Genomic DNA, 22031 nt, shown 5'->3' on the forward strand with positions numbered 1-22031 from the left:
AGGAAGGATCAACTACACAACTTGTATCAATGTGCTATGTTCATATAACAAGAGAATATGAATTTGAGAGATTCATAAATAAAGAGTGAGGGCACCACAAATTGTCCCTTGATTACAGAGATTTTTTTTTATAGAGATAGTAGAGACTAAAGGGTTTATAGTTAAAGTAATCAGCGATAGGCATTCCCTTATCTACTGGAGAAGTAGAAGGCAAAAATTGAAGGTAACTTCATTTATTCAGATAAAGCAAAGGAGCCTGCACATTAAATAGGAGTGTGTGTGTATATATATATATATATATATATATATATATATATATATATATATATATATATATATAGTTTGACAGGAACAAACATCATCTATGAAAATGAACCATAATGACAGTACATACTGCATCATTTCTAGGCAGTTTATTTTACTTGTGTTGCCTATTTCATAAAAAAAAAAGATTATATATCATAATGTCCCATAGGTCAGAGTCTGATGAATACCAATGTTTCTCAGTCTTTCAATTTAAATTTTTGTGCCTTTTTGTTTGTGGAGGATTTTCCATTATCACTATACACATAGATACAAGAATAAAACAATCACACACACACACACACACACACACACACACACACACACACACACACACACACACACATGCATGCACACACACCTCCATAGGGAGTAGTCCAGATGTAGTGGATCGGTCAAGAGCTTCAAGTTCCTCTGTGTACACATCACTAAGGAATGAACATGGTCCACACACACACCCACACAGTTGTGAAGAGGGCACGACAGCGCCTCTTCCCCCTCAGGGGGCTGAAAAGATTTGGCATGGGCCCTCAGGTCCTCAAAAAGTTCAACAGCTGCACCTTGACTGGCTGCAACACCGCTTGGTACGGCAATTGCAAGGCGCCCGACCACAAGGCGCTACAGAGGGTGGTGAGTATGGCCCAGTACATCACTGGGGCAGAGCTCCCTACCATCCAGGACCTCTACACCAGGCGGTGTCAGTGGAAGGATAGAAAAATTGTCAAAGACTCCACCCAAACCATAGACTGTTCTCTCTGCTTCCGCACAGCAAGCGGTACCAGTGCACCAAGTCTGGAACCAACAAGACCCTGAACAGCTTCTACCCCCAAGCCATAACAAGAATGCTAAATAGCTAAATCAAATGGCTACATGGACTACCTGCATTGACCCTTTTTTGCACTCTCTCTTGCACTGACTCTATGGACACACACTGGATTCTACTCACACATACTCACACTTGCACCCCAACACACACACACAGACACACACACACACACACACAACATATACCCACACACACATAACACACGCACACACGCATACTGACGCCAAACACACAGTCACACACATAGTCATTTTACCCCTACCTATATATACAAAGCTACCTCAATTACCGCGTACCCCTGCACATAGACTCGGCTATATACAGGGAGTACCAGTACCATGTTATTTTTTACTCGTTATTGTTATTTGTTAATCCCTGTGTATTTATTCCTTCTGTCACTATTTCTATATATTTTTTATATTTTTTATCTTTAACTCTGCATTGTTGGAAAAGGACCCGTAAGTAAGTATTTCACTGTTTACGAAGCATGTGACAAATAAAATGTGATTCGATTTTTTTGTCATGTGCAGTCGAATATTGCCATTGCAATATTGTGACACGGTACACATTTTTCTCTTGGAATAGAGATCCCCTCAGAAAGAAAGGGTTCTGGAGTAATGGCTGTGCATGGGCAGGAGGCAGAGGACAGACCATTCTCAGGTCAGGGGTTAGGGAGAGAGAGGGCAGGGTATAGTATAGGTGCCTGCCAGAGAAAGCAATGTTGGAGAGGAGGGCAGCCCCACTTTTCTATAGAGTGGAGGAGAATGAAGAAGGGAGCAGGCGAGGTGGACAGGAGAACCGGAAAAAAAGTGAAGGATGTGTTGGCTTGCTTTTCTCGCACCCACATTGAAGGGAAAGAGGAAGGAAACAGGAGAGATGAAGAGGAGTGGAGAACAGGAAAAAGAGAAGGAATAGGTGGAGGAGAGGGCAGTGGTAGGCTGCTGCTCTCTCTCTCCCCCGGTGCCCCTGCTGAAGTGGTGTTGGTGGTAGTAGTGGAGGCTGCTACTGGTAGGCGCCCAGCTGGAAATCTTTGGGGGGCAGTTTGAGGCCCAGGGAGTTGGAACCATGGGGGTCCATCATGTTCTTGTAGCGCTCCCCTCTGTGCTTTGCCAGGAAGGGACCCCAGTCAGGCTGAGGGGAGCACACAAGCTTCAGACGCTGTGGAGGGGAGCGGGGGGGGGAGGAGAGCGGGGGGGGGGGGGGTGAGAGTCACACAGTTATTTTAAAATAGAATAGAATCGTATCAATAAACTTGAGTTGCAGAAGGTCAATGGTAGAGTTGGGTACAATATATTATAGTAGGACCGTTCTGAGAGATTTGAAAATGTCGGGAATGGCAGTCATTCGTAACACCGAAATGTCTATAACTTTGAAATTCACTTAAAAAACGCATCAAACCTTTATAGAAAATATTGATTGCATATACAGTATATGTGCTTAATAATAACTTAGCCAGATACTGTAACTATCTTAAGGCTCTGATTAAGGCGATTATACCAAAACGTACTGTTTGCGAGTACAGTGCATACACACGCACGCAAGCATACAAAGCTCAAACACTTTGATTAATGTGTGATGTAGGGGACTTCAACAAGCACAGCGTGGGGGACTGCTACTTGTCTGTGTTTCCTGTGCCGATCCGCCACCAGTTATCAGAGGACCAGGGCTGATAGGGATCTGGTCAAAAGTACTGCACTGTATAGGGAATAGGGTGCTATTTGGGACGCAAACAGAAGTCTTTGATGTCAGAGATCCATTTTCTAACGTGCAGTAAAGTGAAATATCAGCCCTGGTCCTCTGATAACTCTCTGTCATATGTCATACTAAAGAGCTAATTGCACTTGTATGTTTGATGTGATAGCTCTTCGTTCACAGGGGGAAAACATACAGTGCATTCAGAAAGTATTCAGACCCCATGACTTTTTCCACATTTTGTTACGTTACAGCCTTATTCTAAAATTGATGAAATTGTTTTTTTCCCCCCTCATCAATCTACATAAAATACCCAATAATGACAAAGCAAAAACAGGTTTCTAATTCTGTTGGCAAAAAATATAAAATAAATACTGAAATAACACATTTACATAAGTATTCAGACCCTTTACTCAGTACTTTGTTGATTCACCTTTGGCAGTGATTACAATCTCAAATCTTCTTGGGTATGACGCTACAAGCTTGGCACACCTGTATTTGGGGAGTTCCAAAGATGTCCGATAGGGTTCAAGTCCAGGCTCTGGCTGGACACTCAAGGACATTCAGAGACTGGTCCCGAAGCCACTCCTGCTTTGTCTTGGCTGTGTGCTTAGGGTCGTTGTCCTGTGTGACGTGGATGTCGATTAAGGCAGCCCCCCGCACCTCTGATTCAGAGGGGTTGGGTTAAATGCAGAAGACACATTTCATTTGAATGCATTCAGTTGTACAACTGACTAGGTATCCCCCTTTCCCCATTGGAAGGTGAACCTTCTCCCCAGTCTGAGCAGGTTTTCATCAAGGATCTCTCTGTACTTTGCTCCATTCATCTTTCCCTCAATCCTGACTAGTCTCCCACAGCATGATGCTGCCACCACCCACAGCATGATGCTGCCACCACCATGCTTCACCGTAGGGATGGTGCCAGGTTTCCTCCAGACGTGACCCTTGGCATTCAGGGCAAAGAGTTCAATCTTGGTTTCATCAGACCAGAGAATCTTAGGTGCCTTTTGGCAAACTCCAAGCGGGCGGTCGTGCCTTTTACTGAGGAGTGGTTTCCGTCTGGCCACTCTACCATAAAGGCCTGATTGGTGGAGTGCTGCAGAGATGGTTGTCCTTCTGGAAGGTTCTCCCATCTCCACAGAGGAACTCTGGAGTTCTGTCAGAGTGACCATCGGGTTTTTGGTCACCTCCATGACGAAGGCCCTTCTCACCCGATTGCTCAGTTTGGCCGGGCGGCCAGCTCTAGGAAGAGTCTTAGTGGTTCCAAACTTCTTCCATTTAAGAATAATGGAGGCCACTGTGTTCTTGGGGACCTTCAATGCTGCAGACATTTTTTGGTACCCTTCCCCAGATATTTGCCTCGACACAATGCTGTCTTTGAGCTCTACGGACAATTCCTTCGACCTCATGGCTTGGTTTTTGCTCTGACATTTACTGTCAACTGTGGGACCTTATATATGGACAGGTGTGTGCCTTTCCAAATCATGTTCAATCAATTGAATTTACCACAGGTGGACTCCAATCAAGTTGTAGAAACATCTCAGGGATGATCAATGGAAACAGGATGCACCTGAGCTCAATGCCGAGTCTCATAGCAGCAAAGGGTCTGAATACTTATGTAAATAAGGTATTTTTGTTTCTTATATTCTTATAGATTTGCAAAAATTTTGAAAAACCAATTTTTGCTTGTCATTGTGGTGTATTGTGTGTAGAATGATGAGGATTTTTTTTTACTTAATCAAGTTTAGAATACGGCTGTAACTTAACAAAATGTGGGAAAAGGCAAGGGGTCTGAATACTTTCCCAATGCACTGTAACTAGGGAGCTCAGTGCTTACCACATGCTTCCAACAGTAATGCTCACATTATTCATACATACTGTGTTCCAGTAACACACAGAGACAGGAAGGTCATAGTGAGTTCATAGTCACAATTGCTGAGGGGATTGTGTGGACTGTTTGTTTGTTTATGTAACCTATATGAGATGTGTGAGATGAATGAGATGTGCAAATAAATATTATTTTTATATACAACTATACTACAGTAGAACCTCAAAGACACAAACCTCAGAGTTACGGACTGTCAACAGAACAGGCAAAATCAAACCGGGACATGTATTAAATACCAAAAAACGAACTTCTGTATGCTACAGACAAATGTAAATGTTGCTTACATTTGCTAAAAACACATAAGATATTTACAGTCCAAAAAACATTCCTTACCCCAGGATTTCAATGGGTGACTGAACAGGAAAATAAAGAAAAAGGAGCAGATCTGCATAGATCTGGAATGTATTTATGGGACATACAGAACCAGTCAAAAGTTTGGACACACCTACTCATTCATGTTTTTTCTTTATTTTTACTATTTTATACATTGTAGAATAATAGTGAAGACATCAAAACTATGAAATAACACATCATGTAGTGACCAAAAAAGTGTTAAACAAACCAAAATATATTTTACATTTTAGATTCTTCAAAGTGGCCACCCTTTGCCTTGATGACAGCTTTGCACACTCTTGGCATTCTCTCAACCAGCTTCATGAGGAATGCTTTTACAACAACCTTGAAGGAGTTCCCACATATGCTGAGCACTTGTTGGCTGCTTTTCCTTCACTCTGCGGTCCAACTCATCCCAAACCATCTCAATTGGGTTGAGGTCGGGTGATTGTGGAGGCCAGGTCTTCTGATGCAGCACTCCATCACTCTCCTTGGCCAAATAGCCCTTACACAGTCTGGAGTTGTGTTTTGGGTCATTGTCCTGTTGAAAAACAAATTATAGTCCCACTAAGCCCAAACCAGATGGGATGGCGTATCGCTGCAGAATGCTGTGGTAGCCATGCTGGTTAAGTGTGCCTTGAATTCTAAATAAATCACTGACAGTGGCACCAGCAAAGCACCCCCACACCAGCACAACTCCTCCTCCATGCTTCACGGTGGGAACCACACATGCGGAGATCATCCGTTCACCTACTCTGCATCTCACAAAGAAAGAGGTTGGAACCAAAAATCTCATATTTGGACTCGTCAGACCAAAGGACAGATTTACACCAGTATAATGTCCATTGCTCGTGTTTCTTGGCCCAAGCAAGTCACTTCTTCTTATTGGTGTCCTTTAGTAGTGGTTTCTTTGCAGCATTTCGACCATGAAGGCCTGATTCACGTAGTCTCCTCTGAACAGTTGATGTTGAGATGTGTTTGTTACCTGAACTCTGTGAAGCATTTATTGGGCTGCAATCTGAGGTGCAGTTAACTCTAATGAACTTATCCTCTGCAGCAGAGGTAACTCTGGGTCTTCCTTTCCTGTGGCGGTCCTCATGAGAGCCAGTTTCATCATAGCGCTTGATGGTTTTTGCGACTGCACTTGAAGAAACTTTCAAAGTTCTTGAAATTGACTGACCTTCATGTCTTAAAGTAATGATGGACTGTCATTTCTCTTTGCTTATTTGAGCTGTTCTCGCCATAATATGGACTTGGTTTTTTACCAAATAGGGCTATCTTCTGTATACCACCCCTACCTTGACACAACACAACTGATTGCTCAAACGCATTAAATTCCACAAATGAACTTTTAACAAGGCACACCTGTTCATTGAAATGCATTCCAGGTGACTACCTCATGAAGCTGGTTGAGAGAATGCCAAGAGTGTGCAAAGCTGTCATCAAGGCAAAGGGTGGCTATTTGAAGAATCTCAAATCTCAAATATATTTTCATTTGTATAACACTTTTTTTGTTACTACATGATTCCATATGTGTTATTTCATAGTTTTTATGTCTTCACTATTATTCTACAATGTAGAAAATAGTAAAAATAAAGAAAAACCCTTGAATGAGTAGGTGTGTCCAAACTTTTGACTGGTACTGTACAAACAGGCTTACAGTACATGTGCATGGTATTGTGTCCCATACATACCTCCATGAAGCTGCCTGGGGCCAAGTGCATTTTGATGACAAACATGATTGGGATCCAGATGACAGAACACAACACCATCAGCCAGCCCATCACCATTGACCAGGGGGGGTAGGTGTAGTCCTCATAGGTCATCACCTTCCACTGGTACAGACTCAGCCCCAGGATACCCTGCAGGGAGAGAGAGGAGAAAAAGGAGATGACAGGAGGATTAGGAGCAAGAATAGAATCAAGGATGAGGGGGAGACGAAGTGAAGGAGGAGGTGGAGAAAAGAGGGTGATCAAAAACCGGAAGAAGACGATTAAGAGATAAGGAAAGGAAGGATCAGGAGGGTAAGATGAGGAGGGTAAGGGGTGAAGGAGGGAACAGGGAGAAGAGGAGAAAGAAGAGGAGGACAAGATTATGCATCACAGAGGTCTCCGGGGTCATTTGTTACCCCCTAGAGAGGGGCGGACTGGCTGGCTGGGGAGAGTGGTAGGCTGGAGCAATAGCTGTGTCGTTTGTCACTTACGCTCAGCTGTTACAGCAAGAGACATTCTAGTAAACTAGTACTGCCACTGTAACACCTTCCAATGCGGTGAAACATACACTGAGTGCACAAAACATTAAGGACACCTGCTCTAGACTGACCAGGTGAATCCAGGTGAAAGCTATGTTCCCTTATTGATGTCACTTGTTAAATCCACTTAAAATCAGTATAGATGAAGGGGTAGGGACAGGTTGAAAGGAGGATTTTTAAGCATTGAGACAATTGAGACATGGATTGTGTATGTGTGCCATTCAGAGGGGGAATGGGAAAGACACACAGGTTTGTGCCAAGAACTGCAACGCTGCTGGGTTTTTCACGCTCAACAGTTTCTTGTGTGTATCAAGAATGGTCCACCACCCAAAGGACATCCAGCCAACTTGACACAACTGTGGGAAGCACTGGAGTCAACATGGGCCAGCTTCCCTGTGGAATGCTTTCGACTCCTTGTAGAGTCCATGCCCCGGTGAATTGAGGCATTCTGAGGGTAAGATTTGGGGGTTGAACTCAATATTAGGAAGGTGTCCTTAATGTTTTGTATACTCAGTGTAACTTCTGTAAGGTAGGAGAGCATGAGGTTACTGAGTTGGTGTGCTATAGAAATTTCCATAATACTTAGTTTGAATCATTCGTCAGAAAGCATACTGAACTGTATTATCAACATGACATAACAGGTGTCATATAAACAGTCCTGACACTGATTTGACATTGTCAAGCCATAATTAGATTTTCTTGCAAAAATGTAATAGCATTATACTGAGCCAGTTAGTGAGCCATGTCAATTTAGTGTTATAAACAGTTTTGTGTCATGACTATGACGTGAGTTGCCATAACTTAACCGTTAGAGATCTGACATGCTGTATGGGATGAATAACGAGACGATTTTTAAGTAGGATAATTTAAAAAAGCAAGTGCATACAGCCTATGCGCCCTGTCCATCTGGTCATGGTAAACAAATTGGTAATATGTGCAATACAACATTATTAACTGGAATTAATCAATTAACACAATAGTGATGACACAGGCTGTGACTACATTTTGAATTAGGCCTACAGTTGCATAGGCCTACACGATGCAAACAAGCATAAAGCAAGCTCAGCCCTGTGAGTCCTATTGTCCATCAGTTGTTGTCTCTGTGTAGAGGAAACCCCCCTGTTAGTCTAGTCTAAATATAATTCATATGAACAAGTACAAGGTTCCTGCAGTTTGACAGGGTTTTAATCCTCCCCAGGGCCAGGAGTTTTTCCAGGATTTTTTAAAAACCATGTGATCTGATTAGAAAAACTGGACCCATCATAGCCAATATAAAACCTTAACAGTGATTTATCACTGTCATACCCTAAAGGGTCAGGAGTTTTACCTGGTTAGATTACCAGATAAGGAAAAACTCAGGGCCCCAGAGATTTTTTTGGCCTTATACCCTCATTCAATCACTGCTGTGATCCTGTCCCAACACTGTGTAAGCAGCCCTCGTGTTTGGATAAATACCATAGACCAGCAACAAACACAATCCAATTATTACACATATACTGTACATCAATGATTTTACTCCTTGCTTGGACTAACTCAATCTTAGCTCTTTTGTCTAAATGTGTTGTGTTATTGTTTTTTGTCTTCCCAGTCAAATCCTGTCCTGCCCTCAGTGGAAGAGTTGAGCTCTTCTCCAACATGCATCCATGAGGAGCCTGTCCTGCACTGAAGCCTCTGAACATCTCAACCTCTGTCCTGCACTGAAGTCAAACCTCTGAACATCTCAACCTCTGTCCTGCACTGAAGTCAAACCTCTGAACATCTCAACTCATGCCTCACATCCTCATTCAATCACTGCTGTGATCCCTTCCCAACACTGTGTAAGTAGCCCTCTCATTTCCATTCCCCATAATATTTTACTATAAATGTTTTTATTAAACGTTTTAGGTTCAAATAATTTGTCTTTGACAATCTGTTATGTCATAGTTATGACAACATTACGTAGGCTATAGGAGTGATGCATTTCGAATAGCACAAACAACCTGTGTTATAACGGTAAATAGTGAGGAAAACAATTTCCGTTTCAGTCTGGGATTTATTTTTTGCTTTGTTCCCTTTCTTGGTTAACACTCGCTGCTGCAAATCGATGTTGGCCCCTAAATTTGAAAAGGCTGCAGTGAAAAGGGAAACACAATAGGTGTGTTGTGTTTGTTTGTTTGTGTGTGTATGTGTGTGTGTGCACGCATCTGTGTCTCTGTATGAGTAAGTGAGTGAGTGAGTGTGCGTGCTAGCACGCCTATGAATATCTAAACCCCATTCCGTATAGATCGGACACACACACTTACAGTCAGAATGGTAGGAGTCACAAAGGCCCAGCAGATTCTCCAGAAGCGGTTTGGTTGGAAGCCAATCATCATTTCAATGTCCTCGCAGAACCTCTGCAGGCCTAGGAAGAGGGGAATAAAGACAGAAAGAGGAGGAGAAAAGAGGGAGAGTCAGTCAAATCGACTGCTCGGTTGAAGGGAGTAGAATCACTCTGACACACAGAAACTCCACCCAAAATAGCACCCTATTCCCTATCTGTATACACCTCTGGTCAAAAGTAGTGCACTATATAGGGAATAGGGTACCATTTGGGACGCACCCAGAGAGTGAACCAGATTCACCCAGAGCTCCAGACAAGAGAGCTAAACACAGGTCCCCTACAAGGCACATTCACTCCCAGGGAGAACCCCGGGACATTTATTATCCTCCAAAACAATGTGGCTTGACAATTGTCACAATTGTTGTCGGTGTATTGACCGACAAACTTGACGAGAGATGAGTCACAAGCCACACAATCATTTCACTGGAACCACCTCTGCTGATGCTGTGACGAATTGGAGTACAGTCTGTTCCATATACTCACGGGTCTGCTTCAGACCTGATAATTGGTCCACTAGAATGGTAACACAGACATCTAGTGGTCAGAATGAGAAGTGCTCGAGCCCCCTGTCGGAGAGGGATAAAGTTGCCCCTAGACACTGATCTAAGGTCTGTTTGGTGTTTTTACTCATAACAGTTAGGATGAGGATTTAAGGATTAAGCTGAACCTAGATCTGTGCTTAAGGGCAACCTAGGCACCTGGTCTGGAGCCTCTTATAGCCCATTTATACTGAGACAACCTGTATTTTTTCTCTTTTTTTAGTCTTCTTTTATATGTGAAATGGATAGTAGGTATAAACACTGTACATTTTCACCACAAAAAACCCAGCTCGAGACCTACACATGAATCCTGTTTTTTCATAGACCATGTAACCAAAAAACAGGTAACAGGTCTGTGAGAATGGAGACGCGTTTATTTGCAGGTAAATACATGAAAACTTCCATTGTTTAACACCTCCCTCATTTGAATTGCAAACAGCCACCATGATTTAACAACCTAAGCACCACACACTATAAGTCATGTGCTTTCTGTGTTTATGTTGTTTAGTCAAGACAAAATGGCAATCAATAATGTTGAATGGCTATGAGGCTTTTCTGATTCTGACGTTCATAAAGTGAGGTAAGAGTAGGATGAATTTGCCACCCGAGACAATGATCTGAATGCAGTTTTGCATTATTTTTCCTAATGTTTATAATAATAATAATATATGCCATTTAGCAGACACTTTTATCCAAAGCGACTTAGTCATGAATGCATCCATTTTTCGTATGGGTGGCCCCAGCAGGAATCAAACCCACAGCACTTGACGTTACAAGCGCTATACCGTCTGAGCCACACAGGACAACAGTTAGGATTTAGGGAGGGTAAGCTGATCCTAGATCTGCACCGAAGAGCAACTTCTACTGGAGCTATCAGAGAGCAAGGTTATTATAGTCAGGTAAACAAAAGATCAAAAGTAATTTTCATAGAATTATTCTACTACTCACCATAGAAGTAGGAGATTCCGATCAGCTCACAGATGGCAATGATGACCAGAGAGTAAGAGGCAGCGTATGTGTCCACCAACTGTAGCATGTACATCCCATTCTGTTGAACACACACAAACGCAAAAATCGTACACACACACACACACACACAACATAAGCCAGTGATGCACAGCCAGTGTCAGTGTATGGAGGGCATGATGTGTGTTTTGTCCTATAATTTTTAATCCCAGCCCCCATCCCCACAGGAGGCCTTTTGCCTTTTCGTAGGCCATCATTGTAAATAAGAATTTGTTCTTAACTGACTTGCCAAGTTAAATTAAGGTTAAATAAATGTATAACTACAATGTGTGTGTGTGTGTGTGACCGCACATTCAGTGCCTAGTGAAAGTCTACACACCCCTTGCAGTTTTCACCTTCTGCTGCCCTAAAATTAAATAAGATATTTTGTCCTACTTATCTAGGTACACAACCTGCTCCACATTTTCTATAATTCTCCAAATTATAGAAAATCTTCTCAATTAATCAAATTCTATTAAAAAATATGTCTTGATTGAGTATGTCATCACACCCCCTTGGTGTAAGCAGCTTTTGCAGCAATAACAACTGTGAATAATTTTGAATAAGATTGGGCAACATAAACTCAGCAAAAAAAGAAACCTCCCTTTTTTAGAACCCTGTCTTTCAAAATAACTTCACAGATCATTGTAAATGGTTTAAACACTTTCCCATGCTTGTTCAATGAACCATAAACAATTAATGAACATGCACCTGTGGAACGGTCGTTAAGACATTAACAGCTTACAGACGGTAGGCAATTAAAGTCACAGTTCTGAAAACATAGGACACTAAAGAGGCCTTTCTACTGACTCTGAAAAACACCAAAAGAAAAATGCCCAGGATCCCTTCTCATCTGCGTGAACGTGCCTTAGGCATGCTGCAAGGAGGCATGAGGACTGCAGATGTGGCCAGGGCAATAAATTGCTATGTCCGTACTGTGAGACGTCTAAGACAGCGCTACAGGGTGACAGGACGGACAGCTGATCATCCTCGCAGTGGCAGACCACGTGTAACAACACCTGCACAGGATCGGTACATCCGAACATCACACCTGCGGGACAGGTACAGGATGGCAACAACAACTGCCCGAGTTACACCAGGAACGCACAATCCCGCCATCAGTGCTCAGACTGTCTGCACTAGGCTGAGAGAGGCTGGACAGAGGGCTTGTAGGCCTGTTGTAGGCCTGTTGTCCTCACCAGACATCACCGGCAACAACGTCGCCTATGGGCACAAACCCACCATCGCTGGACCAGACAGGACTGCCAAAAAGTGCTCTTCACTGACAAATCGCGGTTTTGGCTCACCAGGGGTGATGGTCAGATTCGCGTTTATCGTCAAAGGAATGAGCATTACACCGAGACCTGTACTCTGGAGCGGATCAATTTGGAGGTGGAGGGTCCGTCATGGTCTGGGGCGGTGTGTCACAGCATCATCGGACTGAGCTTGTTGTCATTGCAGGCAATCTCAACGCTGTGCGTTACATGGAAGACATCCTCCTCCCTCATGTGGTACCCTTCCTGCAGGCTCATACTGACATGACCCTCCAGCATGACAATGTCAGTGTTCTGCCATGGCCAGCGAAGAGCCCGGATCTCAATCCCACTGAGCACGTCTGGGACCTGTTGGATCGGAGGGTGAGGGCTAGGGCCATTCCCCCCAGAAATGTCTGGGAACTTGCAGATGCCTTGGTGGAAGAGTGTGGTAACATCTCACAGCAAGAACTGGCAAATCTGGTGCAGTCCATGAGGAGGAGATGCACTGCAGTACTTAATGCAGCTGGTGGCCACACCAGATACTGACAGTTACTGTTACTTTTGAACCCCCCTTTGTTCAGGGACACATTATTCAATTTCTGTTAGACACATGTCTGTGGAACTTGTTCAGTTTATGTCTCAGTTGTTGAATCTTGTTATGTTCATACAAATATTTACACGTGAAGTTTGCTGAAAATAAACGCAGTTGACAGTGAGAAGACGTTTCTTTTTTTGCTGAGTTTATATCCATAGTTTTTCTCAGAATTGCTCAAAGTCAATACATTCGGTTGGGAATCATTGATGGACAGCAATATTCAAACTTTGTTGCCAAAGGTGCCTCCACCAAGTATTAACTCTGTGGTGTTAAGACATACGCAATCAAGACATCTTTGTTTTAAAAAATATATTAAGAAAAAATCATACTGTATGTTTCTTTCACTTTAAACATGTCAAGCAGGGGGTGTAGAGAAGTAGCGGAAAGATCCAATGTAATCCCTTATTTAAATGTAATTTTAAATCAGCAAAATGTAAAACTGTGCAAGGGGTGTGTAGACTTTCACTAGGCACTGTAGGTGCATGTATGCATGCGTGTGCCTTCATACGTGCATGCTCATTTGTGTGTGTGCTAGCATGTACAGTTGAAGTCGGAAGTTTACATTCACTTAGGTTGGAGTCATTAAAACTTTTTTTCAACCACTCCACAAATTTCTTGTTAACAAACTATAGTTTTGGCAAGTCGGTTAGGACATCTACTTTGTGAATGACACAAGTAATTTTTCCAACAATTGTTTACAGATTATTTCACTTATAATTCACTGTATCACAATTCCAGTGGGTCAGAAGTTTACATATACTAAGTTGACTGTGCCTTTAAACAGCTTGGAAAATTCCAGAAAATGATGTCATGGCTTTAGAAGCTTCTGATAGGCTAATTGACATAATTTGAGTCAATTTGAGGTGTACCTGTGGATGTATTGCAAGGCCTACCTCCACACTCACTGCCTCTTTGCTTGACATCATGGGAAAATCAAAAGAAATCAGCCAAGACCTCAGAAAAAGAATTGTAGACCTCCACAAGGTTCATCCTTGGGAGCAGATTCCAAATGCCTGAAGGTACCACGTTCATCTGTACAAACAATAGTGCGCAAGTATAAACACCATGGGACCACGCAGCCGTCATACCGCTCAGGAAAGAGATGCGTTCTGTCTCCTAGAGATGAACGTACTTTGGTGCGAAAAGTGCAAATCAATTCCAGAACAACAGGACCTTGTGAAGATGCTGGAGGAAACAGGTACAAAAGTATCTATATCCACAGTAAAACGAGTCCTACATCGACATAACCTGAAAGGCCACTCAGCAAGGAAGAAGCCACTGCTCCAAAACCGCCATAAAAAAGCCAGACTACGATTTGCAACTGCACATGGGGACAAAGATCGTACTTTTTGGAGAAATGTCCTCTGGTCTGATGAAACAAAAATAGAACTGTTTGGACATAATGACCATCGTTATGTTTGGAGGAAAAAGGGGGAGCTTGCAAGCAGAAGAACACCATCCCAACCGTGAAGCACGGGGGTGGCAGCATCATGCTGTGGGGGTGCTTTGCTGCAGGGGGGACTGGTGCACTTCACAAAACAGATGGCATCATGAGGAAGGAAAATGTGGATATATTGAAGCAACATCTGAAGACATCAGTCAGAAAGTTAAAGCTTGGTCGCAAATGGGTCTTCCAAATGGACAATGACCCCAAGCATTCTTCCAAAGTTGTGGCAAAATGGCTTAAGGACAACAAAGTCAATGTATTGGAGTGGCCATCACAAAGCCCTGACCTCAAACCTATAACAAAATGTGTGGGCAGAACTGAAAAAGCTTGTGCAAGCAAGGAGGCCTACAAACCTGACTCAGTTACACCAGCTCTGTCAGGAGGAATGGGCCAAAATTCACCAAACTTATTGTGGGAAGCTTGTGGAAGGCTACCCGAAACGTTTGACCCAAGTTAAACAATTTAAAGGCAATGCTACCAAATACTAATTGAGTGTATGTAAACTTCTGACCCACTGGGAATGTGACGAAATAAATAAAAGCTGAAATAAATCATTCTCTCTACTATTATTCTGACATTTCACATTCTTAAAATAAAGTGGTGATCCTAACTGATCTAAAACAGGGAATTGTTACTAAATAAAATGTCAGGAATTGTGAAAAACTGAGTTTAAATGTATTTGGCTAAGGTGTATGTAAACTTCAGACTTCAACTGTATATGTGTGAGTGTGTGTGCGTGGTGTTTTGTACCTCTGTGACCATAGGGAATCCCAGGAAGAAGAAACAGGCACAGCAAATGAGCGTGAAGAGAGGCTTGTTCTTTCTCAGGTACTGGGGGAACTCATCTGACACTGACGTCACTATGGTCTCAATGGTGGCAAACTAGGATGAAGGAGAAGAGCAAGGCAAGAGAGGAGAGGAGAGAGGGAACAGAGGAGAAATAAGAGAAAAGAGGGTAGACAACAGAGAGAGGGAGGAGAGATGGAGCAAACGGGGGAGACAGTAGGGAGACAGCAGGGGAAGGAGGCGAGATGGAGAGAAGAGAAAAGGGAGAGGGAAGAGGAGAGATAGGGGAAAGAGAAAACATAGAGAGAGCAGATAAGAGAGGAAAGTCAAGGAAGAGAGGCGAGACAACAGTGAAAGTCAATGACAGTGAGGGAGAGAGAGTCATTACAATCACACAACAGATACAGTATCTATGGACAAAGGGAGCAGAGAGAGGAGAAAGATAGCATGGATAGAGAAATAACACCTGCTTAAAAGAGTCACCGATGAGAGAGGGGGCATAAGAAAATGACAAGAGGGGCAGAGGGGCTAGAGGACCAGTGCAGAGGAAAGAAAGGATGAATACACAGATCGAGCAAAGAGCGAGAGAGAGAGGAGCCCAATGGGACTGAGCTATCTGCCACTTCACCGCTTCTCTACATCCTCCCGAGCTCCCCCACAAAATTCTCATCAATACAGTATCCCCAGCCTCTTAGTGCCAAGCGCTGACACACACGCACGTACACACACACACACACCATTGACATCACCAGACCCGAATGATTTTGTATCAGCCCCGAGTCTTTTGCCCTGCTGGGATGGTGTTAAAACAAACTAGGGTACACTGCATTACACACTGCAATGAATACTCCAATCATGAGACCTGGCCTACCCTGCCTTTTAGTGCTGCCTAATAGCAGCAATTATGTGTACGGTGGCACTTTAGGAGGCGGAGTAAAGTGATTTCCAAAGTCATTTTTGATTCTTCCAAATAAATTATATTTCAGTGGGCGACTGTTCATTCTCTGAGGGAGAGAGCGCAAAGATGAGAAGGGGAAACTTTGTTAGCTTGCTACTACTATAGCACATTTTGTTAGCCCAAGACGATGCTATTCAGAGTTATTGACCTCACAGTAAGCCAGATTCGAGTAATTTACATTTCAACATGTTGACTCAAAAGCTGCACTGACAGATAACGTTAAGCTATCCAACTAACTAACGTTTGAGACTACACAGTCTAGCTAATTTTATGAGCAGGGTTTTGACAGTAATTGATTATAGTACAGTAGCTATCTGGACACTGAATCCAACTGCTGGAGCTCTGTTCACAACCCAACAAGTATCACTAACTAACCAATTACTGTCTAATCAACTAACGTTACTGTCCAAATATGCAACAAAATTGCTAATAAAGCTAGCTAGCTAACTTAAGGCTAACATGACGTCAGCTCAATTAGCAACTGTACCTATCTGTTGAAAAAACAAAGCTGGACAGCTGAGTTAATTTATTTTCCAATTTATAGAAGATGGACATACGGAATTTCTTCTTGAGAGACAGCCTATAGGGAGGAGGTCTAGTCGTTGTTGGCGTTCAGGCCTACTACTGTTGTGTCGTCAGCGAACTTGATGATGGAGTTGGAACTGTGTGAGGCCACACAGTCGTGGGTATACAGAGAATGCAGGAGGGGACTGAGGACGCACCCTTGTGGGGCCCCCGTGTTGAGGATCAGTGTCGAGGAGGTAATGATGCCTACCTTCCAACATAATCCAAAGGATGGCAGCCTAAAATCCCAATCCTGCTATATTGCACGTAACTAGAAAATGTCTTCATGCAAAACATTAGTGGTTTAGGCTGCCACCATTTGAATTATTTTGGAACTGCACTGTGCGTGCAGCATGACTAGCTCACATTAGATAGTAGTAATGTGACCAACATCAACATGAGGCTTTTTTTTAAATTGTCAATCAAATATTGGACATGGTTTATGAAAACATTGCAACAAAATAATGATACAAATACTTTTTCCAACAATTGTTCTTCATGGAAAATTATGATATATTTATGCAATTGTAATTTGTCCTTGCTATTACATTTTTATAAATATTAACACCATATTCCATGGGTTTACTGACCACAATCCATTGAATTAATATTAAGAAGTGTTGATTATTTGGCATCAGGAGAGCACAGTGCATGGAAGAAAGCAGTGAGATATGCAACATAGCGTTATGTTTCTGCAAAATGTTCACTGCTAGCGTGCAAGGCCAAGAGTGCAGAGCGCTTTACTACGGTCGCTCAGGGATCAAATCTCTCCCCCCCCACTCCCTTTGAGTCAGCCCTTAGCACACATGCACACACCCACACAGATAACACTCATCCACACACACACACACACACACACACACACACACACACACACACACACACACACACACACACACACACACACACACACACACACACACAGCATAATACAACAAAGCCTCTTCCCTGCTCCAACAGACCCACAGCTGCCAACACAATCATTTACAGTTTACTGTATTCTTCCCATCGTCTTAATAGATCACTTTTAATACACCCCGCCCCCACCGAAGGTCGTTTAGGGTGTAAACATCACAGATTGACTTCCCTCTGAATTTGTTTGACTTTGATTTTACCTCCAGTGTTTTCCATTGTCTTAAAGGTTCTTGAGATACTTTAAAGCTTTAAAGAAAAGGTCTCGGGGATCTTAAAATGTCAGCTCTGTAAAGACAGATCAAGCAAGAGAGACAGCATAAGAGCTACTTTTTCTCTGCTGCATTACTCTGCCAATATGCACTGCAGATTCTAGCGGTGGTTACCACAACTCATACTAAAATACTGTATCTAACAGTGAGCAAAGAAGGCTTCCTACCGAAATAGGGCCCAATGCTCATTAGGTAATTAAATAGTGTGTAATAAAAATTGTATGTTTTCATTTGTGGTTGATTGGATGAGTGCATTAAATACAGAGGGCTACTCTTCTCAAGTGAGTTCTGTGGCTCTGGCCTCGGTAATCAGCTTCGAGACACGGCTGAGGCCGGATCATTCCGGCTATTGTGATAGGGAGTTCGATGGTGAGGCATATATCTGTACCTGGGGCAAAGACTTTGTGTTTTCCTGGGGCAAAAGTTCAGGATATCACCAGGTTGCTTCCTGAGGCTGTGTGTCAGTCACCGGGGGCCGATACTGTCATGGTTCATGTGGGGTCAAATTACATAATGAAGGGCAGCTCAGAATAGCTGAAGATGGATTTTAAAGAACTGATTGGAACTTGACACCAACAAATGTCCCATAATATCTGTCCCTCTGCCCTCCCTAAATCGTGGCATTGAACGGTTCAGCAGTGTTTTAGCCCTCCATTACTGGCTACGAGACTATTGCAGCTCTGTGGGTGTAACATTTATTGACAATTTTGATACCTTCTGGAAACAAAGCTCATATTATAAGGAGGATGGGATCCACCCAAATCATTTGGGTTCCTGGATCCATTCACAGCATTATAAGGCTGCATTGAGACAATTACTTATCAAAGACCCAAGCCCAGCTCATTTAATCTCTACCATTGTGTCGCTGAGTTGTCATAATGCTTCAGCAAATGTACATTATCCCAGCGGCGTTGGAAGACATAATGTAAGTAACCTAATCTATGTCCCTCTTACTGCCTCTGCTGATCCTACAGCTATTGTAAGCAGTAATCATATGCCTATGAACCAGAGTTATACTGTTTGTGTTGTGCCCTAGCAGGAAGTACACTGTGTGCAGCTCACCCTGCACTAACATAAATAACTTGAGCATGTCTACCTCTGCTAAGCTTTCCAATAAAGCAAGAAAAACAATCAAGCATCACAGAAAAGTGTTAAAAATAGCCCACGTTAACATATGTAGCTTAAGAAACAAGGTTCATGAAATCAATAATTTGCTAGTAACAGATGACATTCATATTCTGACAATCTCTGAAACTCAGTATACAGTGGTAGCAATACATGGTTATAAGATCTACAGAAAATACAGAAATGCCAAAGGTGGAGGTGTGGCTGTTTATATTCAGAACCACATTCCTGTAAAGCTTAGACAGGATCTCATGTTAAATATTGTTGAAGTAATATGGCTACAGGTTCATCTGCCTCACCTAAAGCCCATTCTGGTGGGAAGCTGCTATAGACCACCAACTGCTAACAGTCAGTTTCTGGATAACATGTGAAATGCTTGATAATGTATGTGATATTAATAGAGAGGTATATTTTCCAAGTGATTTAAATATTGACTGGCTTTCATCAGGCTGTCCACTCCAGAGAAAGCTTCAAACTGTAACTAGAGCCTGCAACCTGGTTAAGGTTATCAATCAACCTACCAGGGTAGTTACAAACAGCACAGGAATGAAATCATCAACATGTATTCAAATCCATCGGATGTAGTGATCACAATATAGTAGCCATATCTAGGAAAAACAAAGTTCCAAAGGCTGGGCCTAATATAGTCTATAAGAAGTCATACAATAAGTTTTGTAGCAATTCCTATGTTGTTGATGTAAAGAATATTTGTTGGTCCGTGGTGTGTCAGTTGTACAACTAAATGTTTTCAACTGAAATGTCTCTTCCGCATTTAACCCAACACCTCTGAATCAGAGAGGTGCGGGGGGCTGCCTTAATCAACATCCACGTCATCGGCACCCGGGGAGCAGTGAGTTAACTGCCTTGCTCAGGGGCAGAACGACAGATTTCCACCTTGTCAGCTTGGGGATTCGATCCAGCAACCGTTCGGTTACTGGCCCAACACTCCTACCCGCCAGGCTACCTGACGCCCCATGAGGAACAACCAGACACTGCACTTGACATATTTATGAAATTGCTTATCCCAGTTACTAATAAGCATGCACCCATTAAGAAAATGACTGCAAAAACTGTTAAATCAACATTGATTGATGAGGAATTCAAAAATATATGGTTGAGAGGGATGAGGCAAAATAAATGGCAAATAGGTCTGGCTGTACAACCGATTGGCAAACTTACTGCAAATTGAGAAATCATGTGACTAAACTGAATAAAAAGAAGAAGAATCTACAATATGAAACAAAGATAAATGACATACAGAATGATAGTAAAAATCTTTGGAGCACCTTAAATCAAATTTTGGGAAAAAGGGCAAACTCCGCTCCATCATTCATTGAATCAGATGGCTCATTCATCACAAAATATTGCCAACTACTTTAATGATTTGTTAATTGGCAAGATTAGCAAACTTAGGCATGACATGCCAGCAACAAACGCTGACACTACACATCCAAGGATATCTGACCAAACTATGAAAGACAAGCATTGTCATTTTCAATTCCGTAAAGTAAGTGTGGAAGAGGTGAAAATATTTTTGTTGTTTATCAACACCGGGGTCTGACAACTTGGATGGAAAGTTACTGAGGATAATAGTGGATGATTTTGCCACTCCTATTTGCCATATCTTCAATTTAAGCCTACTAGAAAGTGTGTGTTTCCTCAGGCCTGGAGGGAAGCAAAAGTTCCCCTACCTAAGGATAGTAAAGCCCCCTTTACTGGCTCAAATAGCCGACCAATCAGCCTGTTACCAACCCTTTGGAAACGTTTGGGAAAAATGGTGTTTGACCAGATACAATGCTATTTTACAGTAAACAAATTGACAACAGTCTTTCAGCACGCTTATAGGGAAGGACATTCAACAAGCACAGCACTTACACAAATGACTGATGATTGGCTGAGAGAAATCCAGAAAAACGCGTGTCAAAAATGTTATAAATTGATTTGCATTTTAATGAGGGAAATAAGTATTTGACCCCTCTGCAAAACATGACTTAGTACTTGGTGGCAAAACCCTTGTTGGCAATCACAGAGGTCAGACGTTTCTTGTAGTTGGCCACCAGGTTTGCACACATCTCAGGAGGGATTTTGTCCCACTCCTCTTTGCAGATCTTCTCCAAGTCATTAAGGTTTCGAGGCTGACGTTTGGCAACTCGAACCCTCAGCTCCCTCTACAGATTTTCTATGGGATTAAGGTCTGGAGACTGGCTAGGCCTCTCCAGGACCTTAATGTGCTTCTTCTTGAGCCACTCCTTTGTTGCCTTGGCCGTGTGTTTTGGGTCATTGTCATGCTGGAATACCCATCCACGACCCATTTTCAATGCCCTGGCTGAGGGAAGGAGGTTCTCACCCAAGATTTGACGGTACAAGGCCCCATCCATCGTCCCTTTGGTGCGGTGAAGTTATCCTGTCCCTTAGCAGAAAAACACCCCCAAAGCATAATGTTTCCACCTCCATGTTTGACGGTGGGGATGGTGTTCTTGGGGTCATAGGCAGCATTCCTCCTCCTCCAAACACGGCGAGTTGAGTTGATGCCAAAGAGCTCGATATTGGTCTCATCTGACCATAACACTTTCACCCAGTTCTCCTCTGAATCATTCAGATGTTCATTGGCAAACTTCAGACGGCCCTGTATATGTGCTTTCTTGAGCAGGGGGACCTTGCGGGCGCTGCAGGATTTCAGTCCTTCACGGCGTAGTGTGTTACCAATTGTTTTCTTGGTGACTATGGTCCCAGCTGCCTTGAGATCATTGACAAGATCCTCCCGTGTAGTTCTGGGCTGATTCCTCACCGTTCTCATGATCATTGCAACTCCACGAGGAGAGATCTTTTTTTTTTTTTTTTTTTTTTTTTTTTGGGGGGTGGGGATGGATCAGCTTAATATTGCAGATAGATTGTATCTTCTATCAATGTAATTGTC

The 22031-nt window shown here is 42.7% G+C and overlaps 1 protein-coding gene across 1 annotated transcript in view; it reads right to left on the minus strand.

Moving 5' to 3' along the window:
- Nucleotides 1-2131: 2131 nt before the first annotated feature.
- Nucleotides 2132-22031, minus strand: part of LOC311111697 (sodium- and chloride-dependent glycine transporter 2-like) — a gene marked incomplete at both ends in the record, with an annotated part of 43031 nt that continues 23131 nt past the window's right edge. Inside the window, 5 exons of the mRNA XM_084154491.1 lie at nucleotides 2132-2287; nucleotides 6737-6904; nucleotides 9576-9676; nucleotides 11143-11242; nucleotides 15248-15379. Of these exons, the coding sequence (XP_084010617.1) occupies nucleotides 2132-2287; nucleotides 6737-6904; nucleotides 9576-9676; nucleotides 11143-11242; nucleotides 15248-15379 (657 nt within the window). The remainder of the gene's footprint in view (nucleotides 2288-6736; nucleotides 6905-9575; nucleotides 9677-11142; nucleotides 11243-15247; nucleotides 15380-22031) is intronic.

This window comes from Coregonus lavaretus (assembly GCF_964263955.1).
Source record: "Coregonus lavaretus genome assembly, chromosome: 37".
Classification (NCBI taxonomy): domain Eukaryota; kingdom Metazoa; phylum Chordata; class Actinopteri; order Salmoniformes; family Salmonidae; genus Coregonus; species Coregonus lavaretus.